This window comes from Rissa tridactyla, chromosome 5 (assembly GCF_028500815.1).
Source record: "Rissa tridactyla isolate bRisTri1 chromosome 5, bRisTri1.patW.cur.20221130, whole genome shotgun sequence".
NCBI lineage: Eukaryota > Metazoa > Chordata > Aves > Charadriiformes > Laridae > Rissa > Rissa tridactyla.
Window position 1 is genome coordinate 82,131,567 of NC_071470.1, and position 17,903 is coordinate 82,149,469.

General features: G+C 41.7%; 3 protein-coding genes across 4 annotated transcripts; all 3 read right to left on the reverse strand.

The window, feature by feature from the left end:
- Positions 1-236: 236 nt before the first annotated feature.
- Positions 237-3,513, reverse strand: LOC128910024 (interleukin-8). 2 transcript variants are annotated; one of them, XM_054202774.1, is made up of 3 exons: positions 2,456-3,320; positions 1,590-1,673; positions 237-1,012 (listed from the first exon to the last, which is right to left on the reverse strand). In XM_054202774.1, exons 1-3 carry the CDS (start codon positions 2,572-2,574, stop codon positions 982-984), a joined length of 234 nt encoding a protein of 77 aa, XP_054058749.1. In that variant the 5' UTR covers positions 2,575-3,320; the 3' UTR covers positions 237-981. The 2 variants fall into 2 exon arrangements, with proteins under 2 accessions (XP_054058749.1, XP_054058748.1); XM_054202773.1 differs by lacking the exon at positions 237-1,012 and adding an exon at positions 3,337-3,513 and having other exon boundaries at positions 1,586-1,673; positions 2,456-2,591.
- Positions 3,514-8,963: 5,450 nt separating this feature from the next.
- LOC128910729 (uncharacterized) lies at positions 8,964-12,116 on the reverse strand. Its single transcript, XM_054204319.1, is given in 5 exon segments — positions 8,964-9,039; positions 9,649-9,732; positions 10,812-10,863; positions 10,866-10,949; positions 11,774-12,116. Coding segments are annotated over 5 exon segments (639 nt in total).
- A 3,210-nt stretch (positions 12,117-15,326) lies between these two features.
- Positions 15,327-17,311, reverse strand: LOC128910730 (interleukin-8-like). The gene is made up of 4 exons (XM_054204320.1): positions 17,119-17,311; positions 16,807-16,942; positions 15,937-16,020; positions 15,327-15,357 (listed from the first exon to the last, which is right to left on the reverse strand). Exons 1-4 carry the CDS (start codon positions 17,309-17,311, stop codon positions 15,327-15,329), a joined length of 444 nt encoding a protein of 147 aa, XP_054060295.1.
- Between the last annotated feature and the right edge of the window lie 592 nt (positions 17,312-17,903).

Consider the following 17,903-nt stretch of genomic DNA (forward strand, 5'->3'; position numbering starts at 1 on the left):
TCAGGTTACCATAGCAGGGTGCCTTATGCTACCACGTACTAAAAATTTACATTTCAGTTCCAGCAATCAGGCTGAGCTGGCAAAAATGAAGCAGACTGTTTCCAAATAAAGTAAATGAAAATGTAAAATAACAAACAGATAACAAACAGATTTTTTTTTTTTTTAGAAAACATTTATTGATACATTGTTAGGAATAATTACACTCACAAGCAAATTCTATATATGTAAGATGCAGTTTTTTCCATTAGCTGATTGAGTAGCTAATTAGACATACAACCAACTCCTTGTACAGAGCAATGAGATGGTGAATATTTCTTAAGAAATTAATAGTAGGAATGGAAAATCCAGTAGAAACTGAATAAATTATCATAATTTTAGCTCTTGTACAGAAACAACTCTATAAATACATTTATAAATATCATGGAAATCACAGTAAATAAGTACCAAACCCACTGTCTTAAAGATTCTGCAGGCTAGATTTTTGAAGTCATAAATCACAGTTCACAGTCTAGCCACAGGCTGACTGTGGTTCAGGAAACTGTTGTTGACACAACATACGAGTGCACTCCAGGGGAGCAGGAGGAATCACCAGTTTGCTGGTGTAATAGCAAAACAGTAAGGCTTAGTGTAAATAATCTGTGCTGTAAGTGCATTGCACTTAACTAGTTGTGTTTGGCTGAAATGGCTGCCAAGGGTTCTTCATTTCCTTTAGCAAACCACTTTTCCTATTCAGCATCTTCACTGTCAATGAACAGCGTGTCCCGCAGACAACGCTGGCCACTTTGAAAGACGTTCTTAAATAGATGCAGTTAAATAAATAAATAAGCAAATAAATAAATAAATAAACCAGTCCATAATGAACATAGTAGCAGTGATGCAGGGGGTGGAAGATGGCACACTGCCTGAACGATGCTTTTCCTGACTCTTTCTCTCAACGGAGGGGCGGGAGCAGTTCCCAGGTTTTTTCTGTCTTGGCGTTTCTTAGAGTGGTGAGTCAGAATTGAGTTGGGCCCTGTGAAGAGGTGAGGGAAGAGGATCATTTAAAAGGTGGTTCAAGAGCAGTTATCATTGCTTAGCATTGCACAAACAGTCAAGGATGAGTGGTCTGTTTCCAACTCTACATGCTATCTTGAGGCACAGAGAGAGTCAAGTCGATGTTTCGAAAGCAATTACTGAAATCCCAGTGAAGCCCAGCTAGGAAACTTCTGCAGCATGAGTTTCTGCATTTACTCCCATTAAGAAACTCATTAACTTGGAATATGGATCATTAACATATCCTGCTATAAGTACGGGCAAGATGGGGTTTTTTAAGCCTCGTTTTTCAAAGGGAGCCAAACACTTCTGTGTTGCTTTCCCTCCGGACGGAGTTGCCGATACTCAAAGGTTTAGTGGCGACGGATGGGCTTGAACAAGGACCCTGCAGCAGAGTCAGAAAGACTAAGACTCATTCTATAATTAAGCAGCAAGTTTCCTTCTTCTTTAAATCCGATTAAGAGGAAATGGAAAGTATCACTAAGAAATCCTACAAATTGGCTTGTTTTGGGAAGTTTACCACTCAACTGCCCAAATTGAGAGGGAATGGGACTTACTTGGCCAAAATTGCCTTTACGATCATCTGTACCCAGGTAGCAGTGGGCTCCAAGCACACCTCTCTGCCGTCCTTCAGAGTAGCTCTGCAAAACAGGGAAGAAAGAAAAGTCAGGAAACCACTGCAGGGATTTGCTTTCCTCACAGAATGTAATATTGCATTTTTAGATTAGTTAGTGTAAATTCATCCCAAGTGCTCTAGGTTAGACGTTTTGTTATATGTGTACCACAGCTGAGGAGACTGAAACCACCCAGAAGTTGCGTGGGTTCCCATGCCTGCTCTCAAAGCAGTCACACGTTCCCCAAAATCTTTCTCAATATATATAGGTACTTGGTTTGAATTTGTTTACATTAGTAGAGCTTTCTTACGCTACGATTGAAACCTCCAGTGGTGAAAAGGTGTTTCATCAATGTAAGGATTTCAACATTTTAGTCCCTCCTCCATGCTATTCAAGACCCGATTAGTTTCATTGTTTCCCTAAACCTGCTTGCAGGAACTTAATTTTCCTCTCCGAGACTGACGCACACTGTTTTAAAGGGAGTTTTGCCTGCCTAATGAATGCAGGATTTAAACTACGTTATCACCTTACGTATTAAGAACTGACCAGCCCTTGAAATTGATGTTCTACTGCCTGAAATATTTAATATATCCCATGACAGGTAAATAACAATCAGTTCAGGAATACGTAAGGTCACAGAGACGATGAAAAACGTGGTGTATTACTTAAAGCCATCTCTCAAAAGGATACCCAAATCCGACTACATCACATCAGCCTGCTAACTGTCATGTTTGTCATCAAGCATAAAAGCCCCTGTGGCGGCAGCAGATGACGGTGACAAAAAGGGAGGCTCTCGCAGAGCTACTTACATGACTTCGACGTTCTTGCAGTGGGGGCCGCTCTGGGTCAGCTTCACGTCTTGAATGGATCTCGGAGGGATGAACTTGGAATGAGTGGCTATGCACTGGCACCGGAGCTCGGTTCCCATCCTTGCCAGGGCCCGACCTGTGAGCAGAAAAGACAGATCGTGGTTTGAGAGGCGGTCCTACCATCCCCGTGTCAGGCATAAAGCACGACAGCTCTATTTTAACAATATTTGCAATTAAAATACTGCATTTGTCCAAGCTGCCTAAATCCTCACGGTGTAAAGATCAGTTGCTTATTGGTCTCAGAGCAGCTAACGCACATTTAGAACTGAATTCACATCTTTTTGAAATAAAACCACATATTTTGTGGTTACTTGTACTGACCGCACGGTACAGTTAGTTGCATCATTTTAATATCTGGATTGAGAAACTGGCGACTATCCAGAAGACAGAGCCCTAGATTTTTTCATTAATTGGAGGCTTGTCCGTGCTCCTGTGCTCATATTGTTTGTTCTCCCTTCCCAGCTGTATATTACTTGCTTGAGGCGGTACAATCGTTAAGTAACAAATAAAAGATCATTAACTGTTCTTTGTGTGGGAAGGGGGAGAAACATTCAAACACTCAAGAAGAAGATCCCCTCTGTGCCGCACACGCTTCGAGTGACGCACAGACACAAAGCAAATTTCAGTTGCATCCTTAAAATTTTTCCCACAAGATGTCAGTAACTCTGCAGTACAAGGGCTACCTGGGAGACACTGAAAATCTCTGCAAAGAAACTAACTTGCTGCAACAAATATAAAGCTGCCTCTCTGCAAGGACAAGCGTCTGGGCAGATGCCTAGGCAATACTGCAGCCGTGGGGAGCTTGGGAGGGATTTACTTGCCTTGAGACACAGCCGCTGAAATCAGGAGGAGAGCCAGGACAGCCACGAGTTTGCCGTTCATGATTAGGGAGGAGTTTTTGGCTGGGTGGTTCAGCTCTGGTTCTGTGGAGCAGTGACCTCTCTTGTCCCAGAGGACTGCGGATGCCTGGTCCGGGCGATGCACGGGGCTTATATACGGTTTTGTGCCCAGCCTGTGTGCTCTGCGAGCACGGGGATTGCGTTAGAGGAATTTCCCAGATGGGGTAAAAATGAGTCACATGACTGTTGTGAAACGCCTTCCTAGATGACGAGGAATTATTCTGCTGAGAATGATATAATGTATTAATTGATTAAAATATTGATATAATAGCCACGCATTCCAATTTCTTTTGTAGATTTTTGTGAATTTTGTGCTTTTTCTAATGCGTACCCTTATTTAGTAATATAACTTCATGATGGTTTCAGTTACGTTTATGTTATAAGTTTTTATTATTTTCTTCAGGGTAATAACTGTTCTTCATAGGAATGCCAGATCTAGACTTGAGATATTTAGTTTCTTATCTCCATTCATGGTGATAGTTTCTACTTATCGTATTTTACACCAGTGGAAATCGGGCAGTGCTGAAACCACTGAAAAGCTTTTTTCAGTGGGGTGAGGATTTTTACCTCAGCGTTGTTTTGACCTTAATGGTTTTATTTTTTTGTTCTTTTTTCAGTTCAAGGGGCATCTTACAAAGTAAATTCACCTCTAATACTACCGGTTAGTAAAGGAATTGAGGCTGCGCTAATCAAAGCTTCCTGTGGGAGGCAGATACTAAATTCTGAAGGGCTTTGAAAATCATTTTTCATGTCACATGTGTTGAGGAATGATAAAGAGAGGAACCATTGAATGCAAACAAAATAGCATGACCTGCTGAACGCAACTGCTTTTGTTTCCTTTGTGTGTCTAGATAGTTTTAATAAGTCTTTGCTGTAATCTTTTTCACTGACCATAACCCTAGCTCTTAGCAAAGGGAAATAACATTACGTATTATGGCCCTGCTGTAGACGTTTCTGTTAAAGAACCTCATTGCACGAATGCTCAGTGTTTATTTTTGTTGCTGGTAGAGCTATTACCTTGCGAGGGAGACAATTTCAAGGGAAGACTTGGGCTCAAATGCCTATGGGTCGCTTAAATGAAAATTTCTTTTTTTAACCTGTCTGGAGTGCACATGATTAGGAGAAGCCATTCTGCTTCAGTGCCATAAAGACATTGTCCTTTTAACCATGATGACTTTTGCTGCGTCTCATCTCCAACCTCAGAGCTTCATGTGTCTGTCATCTGTGCCCAACTCTGAGTTAGTAAACACTCAATTAGCTTAACCTGTAAAGCATTATGAGTTATTTCTAGTAATAATTTAATAATTTGCCCATAATTTATTATGGTTTATTGTGTGCCATTTGTCATTAACTTACTTGATAAAAGGAACTTTGTCATGAAGATTCATCTGTTTCTCATCACTGTCAGCTGGCCTGAGAAAAGATATCACCGAGTTTGTCTCTCCTATCTCTTACTGAGTGTTAAGTCAACAAAAGATACCGAGCCTGACTCCTAAGGGTGCTTCTCCTTAGCTGTATGTGTTAGAGAGCTTTACTGAAACATACGTTTAGTTCTCTGAAGGCGTGAAAAACAAGAGGATTTTACCAGGTACTGAAGGTTGTGTTTTGTTGTTTTTGACGTTGTATATGTTATCTTAAATTAACAGAGGCGTTTCACTGGCGTCAGACTGTAGATGTTGGAGCTTTAACCAGTTTACTTGGAACGAGGTTTTGCTGATTCTTTTCTTTTGGGTTTTCTCTCTTTCTCTCTGTGCCTCTGCATGTGTATGCACACACAGAGGGTAACTGAAATTATATTAGGGATCCCACTTTTCTTAATTACTATTTGCCGCTTTATTATCTCATTTTGGTGCGCACTGAAATGTCATTAAAGTTCAAGGCAAAAAAGGAAAATTCCCCCTCAAATCCCCAAGTAAAACCAATGACTGCTTGTCCTCCTTCCTTCTAGACTCAACTGTTTCCTGCGTGTGGCAGTGAAGGATCTGCAGAAATCCCCGGGTCAAAAGCGAAGCCACAAGCTTTCTCTGCCTGTGTGATTAACCCTGCCCCGGAGCTAAGAGTAAGTATCTGTCTAAAAGAGCAGGATGTTTGCAATGAAAGGGAAATCCACTATGTTTTCTGAGAGCTAAAGCATCTCCTCTACCTGCACTCTTTCTCTGATGTGCCACAGTTTCATCGGGACTGCGTGAAAGGGGTGTAATAGGGATGATAGTGGTGTTAAAAGGTTGAAACATGAGATCAAGCCCAAAGGCTAGGCACTCCTGTGTTCCTGGGAGTGCCGTGCTTTGCCCAAGTTCTCCCTACATCCCTTCATCACTTTGCCCGGGATCTCGTCCCAGCCCCTGCCGATGGCAACTCCAAATCCATTATCCGAGGTTGGCAGCGTGTGTTTTCCTGCCAGCCGTCAGAGATGACTTGTGCAAATGGAATTGAGCTCCTTTTGAAGGGCAACGTCCCTGAGCGAGCCGATACCGCTGCAAGCAGAGACCTTCCATGCTTAAGCCAGTTAAAAACACGCTTGTACCCAACAAACCAACAGTTATGCAATAGTCTGATTACTGCTGAAAAGGGAAGTAAATCCCTCCCTTGCCTGTGTTTTAAGGCAGGGTATAGGATGTGTTTTCCGTGCTGCAGGATGGGAACTAGTGGTTTTTCTTTTTCATGACTCATTGCTGTGTCTAACGAACACAAAAGTCAAAAGGGAATCTTTTGGGATCTTGACTGAGTCTTTGCATGTAGAGTCTTTGTGTGTAGCCAAGGACCCCCAAAGACAAGGGACATGGTGAGGGGGATTCAGGTGTTCTCTGGTGACCAAGACCATCATGAGGGATGGGGGAGAGCTGAGCTCCAGTCCCTTACTGTTTTGAGTCACCCCAATTCCAGAGGAAAACTCCAGCCTCTGGGCTGATAAAGTTACTCTCTATAAGAAAATTAAGAATCCGTCTTGTTTTAGGCAAATTCAAACCTCTCACTCGAGAAGTTCTGCACACAAGACCCCAAAAGCCCAGGAGACAAAGCCTTCGCTGGAACGAGTGTTCAGCCTGCGCAAGGTGAGCTCTGGCAACTCCTGTCTCCTCTCTACCAGCTACTCTTGTTCCCCAGGGAAAAAATCCCCCTCTCTTCTGAAACCACCTCCTTTTCCCCACAGAGGGCTTAGCACTCGCCTGCTGTTCCACTCGACCCGCAGAGAGCAGAAGGGGCAAATACAGGGGCTGGGAAATAATCGCTGCCGCTGCTCGGAAACTGGGCAGAGTGCTGTGCAAACACTGGTGGAAATTACAGCGAGGCAGATGCCTAAAAAGCAGAATGTCTGCTAAACCTCTGGGTTTTGACTTGCTATATGAGGAAGTGGTAGCAAAGAAAGGAGAAAAACTTAGGTCACTTTGTGATTTTTTTTCAAACGTGTGTCTAAATATAGATGGTTATGCGCCCTTAGTCACATCACGATAAGCGCCGGACTTTCCTGAATCCCTCTGGAATCACAAATAGCACTACAGCTTTGTAGCTGATTGGCCTTTTAATTTATGTATTTATAAATATAATAGTATAAGTATGTATTTATGTGATGGCATATTTATTTATGATAGATGTTTCAGCTCTGCTTGAAAACAGTTGATTCTGTATTGTAGCTTTCCATTAAAAATTGTTGTGGGTTAAATGAAATGTTTCATTTGATCCAATTCAATATGAAAAGTCATTGACAATATTAATATAAGGTATCTAGTAATACTAGAAAATGATACATTAATATTCTTTATAATATTAACATAAAATACTAGCAAATGTCATCGAATATTCATATTAAAAATAAAACCCATCTACTTGGTATTAACAGAGGAGATACTAAGTCCAACTAGAGAACTGCTAGGGACCAGCAGCTGGGGTTTTACCTGCTGTGTGAAAGCTACCTTTACTGCTTTAGTTGCAGTTCCCTTTCATGAGTTTGGCAGGAAGCATTTTCTGACTGTGGAAGTAAGATATGGAAGTGGCGGGAGGAAACAAATGGTAAGTTTTACGAAGTTCGTGCTGGGAACTTTTGACTAAATTAGAAGCGGTGAGTAGACATAATATACGCCATGCATTCTTCTCCGACTCTTAGTATGTCGCTTGCTGTTGCCTTACAGTCTGCCTAAGCTACAGCCAACGCAGCTTGGCAGGTGGTAGCCTCCTCCTCCCACCCTGGGGCTCGGAACACCCAGCTCCACAGGGCAGGCGGGGTATTTTTGCCTGCAGTCCTCCATTGCTCTGACCACGTACCCCTGGTGATTGCTGCTAGAATCTGCTCTTTAGCGCTTTCTAGCTTCAGAAACTAGGTTTATATTGCCAGGCATAAACAACGTGTAGCAAATCATTAATGGAAAACATCTTTAACACCCTTTTTGAATGTAGAAGGAAATTATCAATAAATGCAATGGGAATTAACACATTAAACCGATGTTTAGTCTTATAAGGAGTCTCCTGGACCCTTGAGCAGTAACATTTAACTTAATTAATATGTGAGGTGCAAAATCCTTTTGCAAAGCAAAACCTGAGAGAAAAAAATTTGCAAAATATTTCCCATTATATTAAAATAAATAATGTGTCCTTTTCTTCAGAAACATGAGTTCTAAACTTCTTTTTGTGTGTGTATATATATATATATAGATGTACGTGTGTCTCTCTGCCTTCGTCTTCCTATCTATAAGTGGAAACTACAGCACCATAAACACCACTAAATGAGGACTGGTCAGCCTAGAATGCCTCATTTTTCTGTGAGCTTTGTTATTTTTTCCTATGTCAATCGCTTTGGCTGCTTCCTGCAGAGAGTTTCACCTGGTAGTTTATTGCCTAATGAGTGAGTCTCCTAAGGTCCTTCTTCGGTTCTTTACAGTTGAGCCTAGTCTTTGCTATTCCTCATTTAGCATCATCAGAATACTTCAGCTCATAGAAAGACCTTCCCAGACCACTTGTGGGTATGCCACACCAAATAGGGCAAGCTGGTGTAGGAAACCATGGGTGATGTCCCTTTACCAAAAAAAGCTGACCTTTTCATTCTGTCCTTCCTTTCTATGTATTCACCTGTTATGTACCCATTTCCCGTTTCCAAGGCTTCTTTCTTAGCCTCATTATTTCTAATGTTTGTTGAGTGTTGTGAAAGGATTTCAGAAAGACAATTTGACTATCTATACCTGTGGGGCACATCTGTGGGCTCGTTGTCACCTTCAAAGAACTGTAACAAGTGTGTGAGAGAAGACTTTCTTCAAAGCTACGCAGACTTTTCCTTATTATATGTTCATTCACTTGCTTACTAATAGTACCCCTCTATTTCTATTTTAAGTAAGGCCATTTAAGGGTAATGCATTTCCTCTTGTTTATTCTTGCCCGTACAGCACTAAAACTCGTTCATTAAGCTTGAACTCCTTGATTCATCACAGCTAGAATTTTAGAGATAGACACAGCAAAGGAACTAGGTAGAATCAGCAACCGCCTCAGGGAAAAAAAAATAATCAAAAGTAGTAACGTAGCAGAAGTGTTGTTCTTTGACATTCTCATCAGCGTTTCCTGTCATTTCATATCCTTGAAAAACTCCAGCATGTATTTTCCCTTGACTTTTCTTTGATTGGTGACTCAATATTGTCTCTGGCCCTGTAATTAGATTAAGTATAAAGTGAATTCAGAAATCTATTAGTGAAACAATTACCATTCATACAAGCTACAGGGAGAGCAGTAGGTACTCACAAGTTGTTAATGACCTATTTTTATTGTATCAACCAGTTGACATATGTGCAAACACAAAAAATCCTGTGTTTACACAAGTACTACTCCAACAGAAAGGATTTCCATAAGCCTGTGTCCAAATTATGCGAAGCAGGGACATGATTGTCCCCATTTACAGAATTGAAAGCTAATAAGCTTAGACATGCCAGCTGTACATCTGAATTATACCCAGAAAGAGGAGGTGAGTCTTTTAGAGCTAGATTTTCGGAGTGTCAGACATGCCGCACGATCATGCTGTCTCTCGGCAGATGTTTAGGTGCATCATAGCTGTGGCCTTTCGGGTGGCTATGGGTCATGGGTGGCATCAAAGCTAGGAAACGATTTTGGTCCTCGGGCATTTAGAAGTATAGATTTAGAGAGAACTGCTGGAAAGAATTACTGATGCCAGAAGAGGGTGGTTTTCATGCCAAGAAATTAAAGCATGCCTTCTGAAAACAGCTTTCAGCTGAAGCTGCTGTAGTAAAGACAGTAACTTACCTGGCCCAAATAGCCTGTAGAGTGAGCCGGACCCAGGGAGCAGTGGGTTGCAGACACACTTGTCTGCCACCTTTCAGCGTAGCTCTGCCGAGAACCACACAGAGAAGTTAAGACCGGGGCATCCCTCCCACTCTCCTAATGATTTGACATTTAGCTTAGCTATTCATCAATTCAGTAACCGGAGAACGTGGTACGTGCTTTTGCTTATTAAACTTGTTTGATATTTTCCAGCTAGAATTTCTGAGAGAACTTGGGAAAAATGAGTTTCCTATACTTTTTCTATACTAGGGCATTTAAGTTTGGGGCTTTTTTTAATGAATGGTGTCAATATAGGTGCTTATGATGCAATCTTTTTAATGAGCCTGATAAATTTTCTATTTGGTTTCTGTTCTCTATCTGGTCATAGTTTAGCAGATCTTTCAGGAACTTAATTATCTTGGAAACTTTTTTTTTTTAAACTCAAGCCTGGCTGAAATTACCAATTACTATGAGGTGGAACTGAATGGCACGCAATGCTGCACCGAGGGTATGGCAATACAGGTATTATTGGCTTATGAAACCACAGGGAAAGTATAAAAAACCTGAAGGCTCCCTTCTGTTTACATGAGTGCATTGATCCAATTCATGTGGGTAGTTCCTGATGTGATTTTAACCGAAGCTTACCTTGTCTTTTTTCTTTGCACTCACATGGAATTTACCATTTAAGTTCCACACTCCTCGCGCAGGGAAATGCTCCGTACACAATTCTGACGTAGGGAATAACTTGCAGCGTTTCAAACTTGGCCACACACAGACCAAGTTAGTGGAAACCGTTTTAATTCATTTCAATGGAATCAAGATTTTGTCTCTGATTGATTCTTCATTGTCTAAATTATTAATCATGCCCTGAATGCGTATGGGGATCTAATTCTGTCCTCTGATGGTGGTCATCATTAGGATATTAGCATAGAGAGACTTTTAAAATACCCTCTGGAAGGGGCTTGTAACTCTGCAGGGAATCAGCTCATTGCTTTGGATAGAAGGCCTAATACCTTATATGTAGTGTCGATGAGGCTTTGCGAGGGATCTGTAGTTCCACCCAAAGTAAATAAGTAACTAGGGCGTGAAAAGCCAAGTCACTTCCTCCTACTGAAAGCAAGATGCTATTTTGCAAAAGTGCGCACATGATTTCCACATTTTTGCAGCAAGGTGCTCTTTGGCTTAATGTCACATCTGAATAGCCTTGGGAGGGATGAACTTGGAATGAGTGCTTCTGCACAAGCACTGGAAGCCTTTTGGCTCTGTCTTCGCCAGGGCCCTGCCTGTAGAACAACAATACGTTACATCTAGGTAGATGAACAATCTCATTATTTGCTCCTTTGAAGGAAAGAGTATTCCCTTCTGTCAGCCTTATTGTTGTTACTCAGACGCTCTGATTTCCTGAAGACTTTGAGATAAAATTAACTGCATCTGCACAACAGCAGCAGGTGCATTTTCAGAGCTCTTGGTATACAGATGCATTTGAAGTTAAACTTGTATATTTCTAAGTGAAAATACCTAGATGTTGTCATTGTGCATTTGTGCCTGGCCAGATTCTACGCCTAAATTGCATCACTTGAACAAAGTAGGTTAACGTCATTAACTATGTCCACATATTGTTTACTAGTTTCTGCCATGATCATCTGCCCAGATTCTTTATTTTCTTCTGCAAATTGCATAATTCTTGCTTTGAGGAAGCACCACCATCAACCCGCCTACCAAGAATTAAAGTACAAAGAGGAGAAACTTGTCATTTGGAAAAGAAGAGATGTATGGACACGTTTAGAAAAAAAGGTCCTGTCTTAACTGAGACATGTCTTAAAATCTGGGGTAAGGCATGTATTACGGCATAAGAATAAACCGATTTCCTGACAGAAATGTATTTCACCCCCAGAAACAGCCACAACATCCTAACAGATGCAAATACAAATGAAGCTTTTTATTTCTGAGTGACAGTTTAATGAAGATGCACATCGCCTGAAAAAAGTCAACAGGAACAGAGCATAAGCCCACTTGCATTTGCGTATTTATTATATAGTATAATAGATAGATAAATATATTACATTTATTCATTGGTTATGTGAGTTTTAAGAAATCATTTTCTCACCTTCTGACTCCGTCATTAAGACCAGATAGAGAACCAAAGCAACAGCCAGAGATTTGCCATCCGTTGCTGCGCAGAAGTTTTCCTGTTGACAGGCGTCCTGCGCTGGTTCTCTTTCCCACCATGTTTTATCCTGGAAAGGTGCGTTCCCAGCAGCCTCCTTGCTCAACAAGTGCTCTCCAGCACAACATGGGGATCTGTACACACTGGTTTCCCAATACATGACAGTGTCGCATAATAAATCCACATCTTGGCACAGGCCGTTCAGTGGCACTTCAGAATTCCCTGAATTACTTCTGCTGCTGTATATTTTTAATGATTTCTTTAAATTGTGATTATTATCCATCACTTTCTGTTTGCACTTCTTTATGGGACGTTAGTTTTAAGCAGTTTTAAGCTTGGAAATCAACACAGCATTAACAGGCATCCCCCCAACCTGAAATAAAGAGACTTTCTTCCTCCCTCTCTGAATGTAGAATTTCTGTTCAGCTCTTTGCATTGAGTTTAAATGCCTTGTGCAAAAACTTTTACCCAATATAATTATGGAAACTTTTCATCCCAGTCTTTTGGACTATATTTTGGTATGACTCCAAAGTGAAGGCAAGATATAAGTAGTCTCTATTGTTCTCTGAAAGGAATTTGTCTTTATCAGTTCGGCTAAAAGGATTTAGATGCTTAATTCTGTACTGAAAAGCTTCGCTAGTCGCTGAACAGGAAATGGTGAGCTTAAAATGACTGAGACATTGTCACCTAAGTCACTTAAGCTCTTCGGAAAATTTCATTTGTTTAGAATAGGAGAAGAGAAAGTATCTGACAATGAGAGCTGTGATAACACCTGATTAAAACAAGCACTTAGGAAGTTATTTGTCTTTCTTTCTAAGCTCATGCGTCTAGAATAATCATAGGTGTTTAAAACATCTCATAAGTGAAATCTCTGAAGTATTCCTCAGGAATCCCTTTCTAGAGCGTGTGCGGTTTAGTCATTGGCATACCGGATATTCTTATTTTTGTGAGGGGAAGAAAAGGTGGTCTCAAGGAAAGACGGTGGGCCAAATTGTGATCTGGTAGAATATGTTGTCCAAGGGAATTCAAGTACTTTGCTAAAATTGAGAAAGCAATTGGGTTTTGAAAAGAAGGAGCCTGCCATTCACATATGCCTGGGTACTGTACGTAGGGGAGATGGCAGTTTATCCTGGACATACACAGTCTCTGGCACTGGGGAGCAGGACAACATTTTGGGATTGTTAACTAGTTCATAACTAGTGTCTCAGCGTGAAAATTTTTTACCAGGAGAATTAGTAATTTCATGGAGTCCGAGTTTGCTTTGGAGAGACGGGATCAGCAAAGCAGAAACAACACAGCCCAGCCCACGTCTGACAAAGGCAGTCACCAAGTCAAAAGAGCTGCGGTCGCTGAAACATATTTTTGGCAGTGTGAGGGTTGATGTTGTGTTATGAAGAAAGGCGTCTTGTGAGTGCACACAGGAAAGAAATGCAGTATATCATTTCTAGCCAGCCTGTCATGTCTCACCAATGAGCAATAACCTGTGGAGAAAGGAGGGATACGGTTCAGCTGCTGTGCAGATGCCTTCCCTGGGGTCCTGGGAGTACAGCCATCGCTGACGTTTTGGACAGAAGAATTAATGAGAAGAGCCCTTGCTTGGTCATGATTCAGCTTCCAGTAATTCGATTGGGATTTTGCCGGTGACAAAGGTTACATGCTTACTGTAAATATCTGCATTGCACTAAACCCAGTGCCAGTCCTTTAGGATACGCACATACTTTTATGGGTGTGCATATAAAGTCGTTCTTCCCCACCTCTCCCCATTCCTGGCTGATATTTCTAACGTGCTTATCTCCAAATTTGATTTCTGAAAGAAGCCAGCTTGTCAACATCACTCGGAAAACCAGAAGGCTTAGTGTGGTAAGACGTGTCTGAACAAAACCTGTCCCCTTGAGACACTTTGTCTCCTCCACATTCCGAGGATGAGGTCTGGCAGGCTGCGTGATGCAGCCCTGGGGACGGAGCGGAGATGGGGAGAGGGAGCAAAGCGAGGTTGGAATGGTTGTCATCTTGCACAAGAGCTTCCTCAAATAGGACCAGAAACTCCCTTTTTATCTTGCACCGTGAGCAAACAGGAGCTGTTTGTGCAGCTCCTGGTTGGAAAAGACCAAAGTAAAACAAATATCAGAACATTTGCTCAACTTTCCCATTTTCTCGAGCGTTTGCTGCTTGTATTCTAGCCATTGCTCTGTAAATCGCTGTGTACAGGCAGACGAGTGGCCATACAACCGGAGCTCTATTTCTTAGGATTTCTCCTGATGTAGTCCTCCCTCCTCACTGGAATTAGGGAGGATGCTCAGTGACTTCCTTAATGTTTATTATTGTTTATATAATGTTTATTATATAATGTTTATATAATGTTTATATAATGTTTATTATAAGCAGGTTTCCCTGCTTATTTAAGATAACGCAAAACTTTGTTCAGTGCCAGATCCGCAGCTGACGGGCTGTCTGAGCACCGCCACTGCTACGGCCCTGGAATTTCTGTGACTAACCAGTATTTGTACATTGCTTTCTATCTGTGACTTTTATCACCCAGACCTCTGAAAACACCAAGTCTGGCAAGAAAAGAGGAAAAAAGAAGATCGTTTTTATAATTCCTCCTATAGGAAACCATCTGCACTCACAAGAGGCAGGAATGTGCCGTTGTAATTAGCCACCTCTCACAACTCAGCCACCGCCTGCCCTTCTGAGAAACCAGTACATGATACAAAATGAAAGAAAATGCATCCTCTTTTTCAGTTCTGTATTTCAATAAGGAAAATAATAACACACAATACTGAAGTGAAAACATTTCAAGAAGCATTTATTAGGCACATAAACATAAATATTTCCCATAAATAAATAAATAAATAAATATCGAAGAACAACTGCATTCTTATACAAAAGCAAATAAATATGCAAAAGTAAATAAATATAAATAATTATATAAATAAATAAAGTGCTTTTTTCTAACTGAAAGATGCCATTAAAATATATGTTTATAGCTTCACAACACTAATTGACAAGAAATAGTATCTTGAAAACAATGGCACAAAACCTGATGTCTCGGAATTTTGGCTTCCTAATATTACAAGCAGTGACCTGGGTACAACTGATGCTGCCCGTCCAAGCTGTCCTGGAGAGAACCCTCCCTCGTCTTTTCCTAAACTGTTAGCGAAACGGGAAGGTGTCATTTAGTGAAAGCTCTGCTGAGAGCGCACTGCACCGATCCAGCAAAAACAACTCCAGAATTGTCTCCGTCTCCTTCCACAAGCCAGTTTTTCTGCCTGCTTGTTCTTTTATAAGTCGTTTCTCTCCTATATAAAGGCACCTCTTTAAAAGACTTAAAGGACTGTTGTCCACTAACTACAAAACCAGGGAACCCATAGTCTCTAGATGCTGTTAGAAGTGTGAGTGTAGGAGGCAGGAGGAGGTGAGCTGCCAGAAGCTGGATGAGCATCTCTCCCATTTTTGCCGTCCTGGAAGAGTTTGAACATTTTTCTTCTTCATCTTAGGACACTGTCGCAGGTTTGGCATTTGCCCTAGAAAGAAAGAAAATGGAAAAGAGACAATGAGAACTTGTCCACGGAATGGGTATCACTCGCTGGAATCAGATGGAACCCACCACTAAGGGTTTGTGCTTCTGTGTCCAAGGCCCTTAAAAGCTGGTGCCGAACCTGAGGGACACTGGGACATTGTGAGCTTTTCACAAGGACTCAGTAACTGTGAGCTTCCATAGCTTGATGCCTCATTTTTCCCCCACTCATCTAAACGACATTGGTTTTGAAAAACTGACTGTTGCTTTCTACCATTGCAAGCAAGAGAAAAACAGTCAGTTAACGCCTGGATTTGCTGAGCGCTTGAGCTGCAGGTTTTCAATACGCTCGTGCTTTACGAGAGCTGGAGCTACCACTCACATGGGGTGTGTGGCACAGCAAGGGATTGAACCTAACGCTGTAAGTAAAGATCAAAGCAGTCACAGTGTTTGCCCCACTTAGTGAACACAAACTCTGGCACCTGCCTGAGGAGACAATTTTTTAACACCTTGCGCAGTACGTGTTTGCTGGCTCACTTCAAATAGTTTTTTGATAAGCCGTGCTCATTGAGAACAAATGACTCACTTGTCTAGAATGGCCTTGATGATGAGCTTCACCCAGGGAGCAGTGGGCTCCAGGCACACCTCTCTGCCGTCGCGCAGGGTGGCTCTGCAACAGAGAAAAAAGGAAGGGAAAAGGTCTACTGAGTGAATTCCAACACAATTTCTCTTTTCTCTCATAACATCATTCTAGGCGTACGCTTACATCCTCTCCTTTGCTTTAGGCTGCATCAGCTGAGGCTGTGGCCTAACATAAAGTTGTTTTGTTTTAAATGGTTTCATATCTTCGCATATCTGTTTGTTTGAATGCAATAAATCATTTGCAGGACTCTCACTCTTTTCAAAATCGCTTCTCTTTTTTCCCAGCTTGCTTTCTATTTGTGATGGTGCTTATCTGAAGGGCTAAATCTTTCCGTCTTGATTCAGAAACTGTACTGCCCAGTCCATAGGAATTTTGTTACAGTAGGAGTTACGGAACTGTGACCAGATTTTATGATTTGTCTGCTAATAGCAGTTTTTTCATTGACTTAAGTAGAAGTGAGATCGTATTTTTGACCTAGCCATTAAAGTTCATGTTTTGATCACTTGCTCAGCATGACTCTTCTCATATGCTGGTGGAATTCAGACTTCCAGAAAGTTATTTATTGTCTGATGACTGCGGGTTTAGGTTGAAATATTGCAGGGGTTGTTTAAAAAGTAGAGACTGGCAAAACCAACACGCAACTCGTATCACGGAGCATATTGTTTGTGAGAGCAATGAGCGCCGCTGTTCTGCATTTTGAGAAGCCGCGCCTGCTGGCTTCTCACATCTTTTGGAGAACGCTTACATCAGCCTTAATGTAAAATCTGTTTCCTTCTTGTTAAGTAATCGGGAGGATTTTGCAAAAGCACTTACATGACTTCAACGTTCTTGCAGTGAGGTCCACTGGGGGTGAGGTTCACGTTTTGAATGAACTTGGGATGGATGAACTTGGAATGGGTGCCTACGCACTGGCACCGCAGTTCAATGGCTGAGCGTGGCACGGCCTCACCTGTAAAACAAGAAGAAAAAAAAAAGGGTGGGCTGTTTCACTCTTCCCACAGGAAGCAAAATATGTTCTTTTTGCTTACGGTATTTGAAGAGTTATTTGTAAGACAGCATAGTAGCTCCCCCATCAGCATTTACACTCGCTATGAGTTATGAGAGCTTTAGGAAGGATTTCTTTACCTTTTGTTCCAACAGCTGAGATCAGGAGAAGAGTCAGGACAGCAGCCGCAGCCTTGCCAGTCATGATGCAGGAGTGTTTCTTCCTCGTGTTGCCCGGTTCCGTGGTGAGGTGATCTCCCGAAGCCCCCGGGGTGGCCAGTGCCTGTGCTCTGGGACCTGCCGTGTCTATATAGCGCCCGGGCTCCCCCCGCATGCCAGCATCACGCCTGGGTCACACCAGGGGAAACTCCGAACCGGTGAGATGCCTCTGCAAAATGAGTCACAGGTAAGTGGGCAAGCCCCTTTCCCTAGATGGCCACAAAATTGCTTTTCATTATCAGGAAACACTGTATTGATTAAAGAAATACAAAAACCGAATATGTGCAAAATTGCCCTGTACTTAGCTTTGTGGGATCCGTAGGGTTTCTGTAATGCTCTATTTCTTGTGATCAGTTTCATCTGAACCTTCCTACTTTTGCTGTTATTACTATGTTATTCTTTGTAAATTTGCACTTCTGGTGGAAGACATCTGATCTGTGATTTTTCATCTGTGTGTCTTTGGGCTTTGGTTTTTTTTTATTTTAAGACATGACAGAAGTAGGAGATAATACTTCGTAGAAAGGATAGGTACTAGAACTGGATTTTAGTTAGCTCCCCTTGTCCTTCTGTGCAATTGCATCTTAAAAAATCTTTCTTTATGTGCTGAGATAACTTCTGCAGAAATACTTACAATACTTTTTGGTACATTAAAACCTAGCACTGCTGAAACAAGCAACAGAATCCAGGCTGACTTTGTTGCACTATTG

Coding starts and splice junctions, on each gene's coding strand:
- LOC128910024 (XM_054202773.1), bottom strand. CDS start 3,397: ATGAACGGCAAACTCGTGGCTGTCCTGGCTCTCCTCCTGATTTCAGCG. Junction 2,592..3,336: donor TTCAGCGGCTGTGTCTCAAG/GCAAGTAAATCC, acceptor TTCTGCTCACAG/GTCGGGCCCTGGCAAGGATG. Junction 1,674..2,455: donor TGCAAGAACGTCGAAGTCAT/GTAAGTAGCTCT, acceptor CCTGTTTTGCAG/AGCTACTCTGAAGGACGGCA.
- LOC128910730 (XM_054204320.1), bottom strand. CDS start 17,311: ATGCGGGGGGAGCCCGGGCGCTATATAGACACGGCAGGTCCCAGAGCA. Junction 16,021..16,806: donor TGCAAGAACGTTGAAGTCAT/GTAAGTGCTTTT, acceptor TCTCTGTTGCAG/AGCCACCCTGCGCGACGGCA. Junction 15,358..15,936: donor ATCAAGGCCATTCTAGACAA/GTGAGTCATTTG, acceptor CTTTCTTTCTAG/GGCAAATGCCAAACCTGCGA.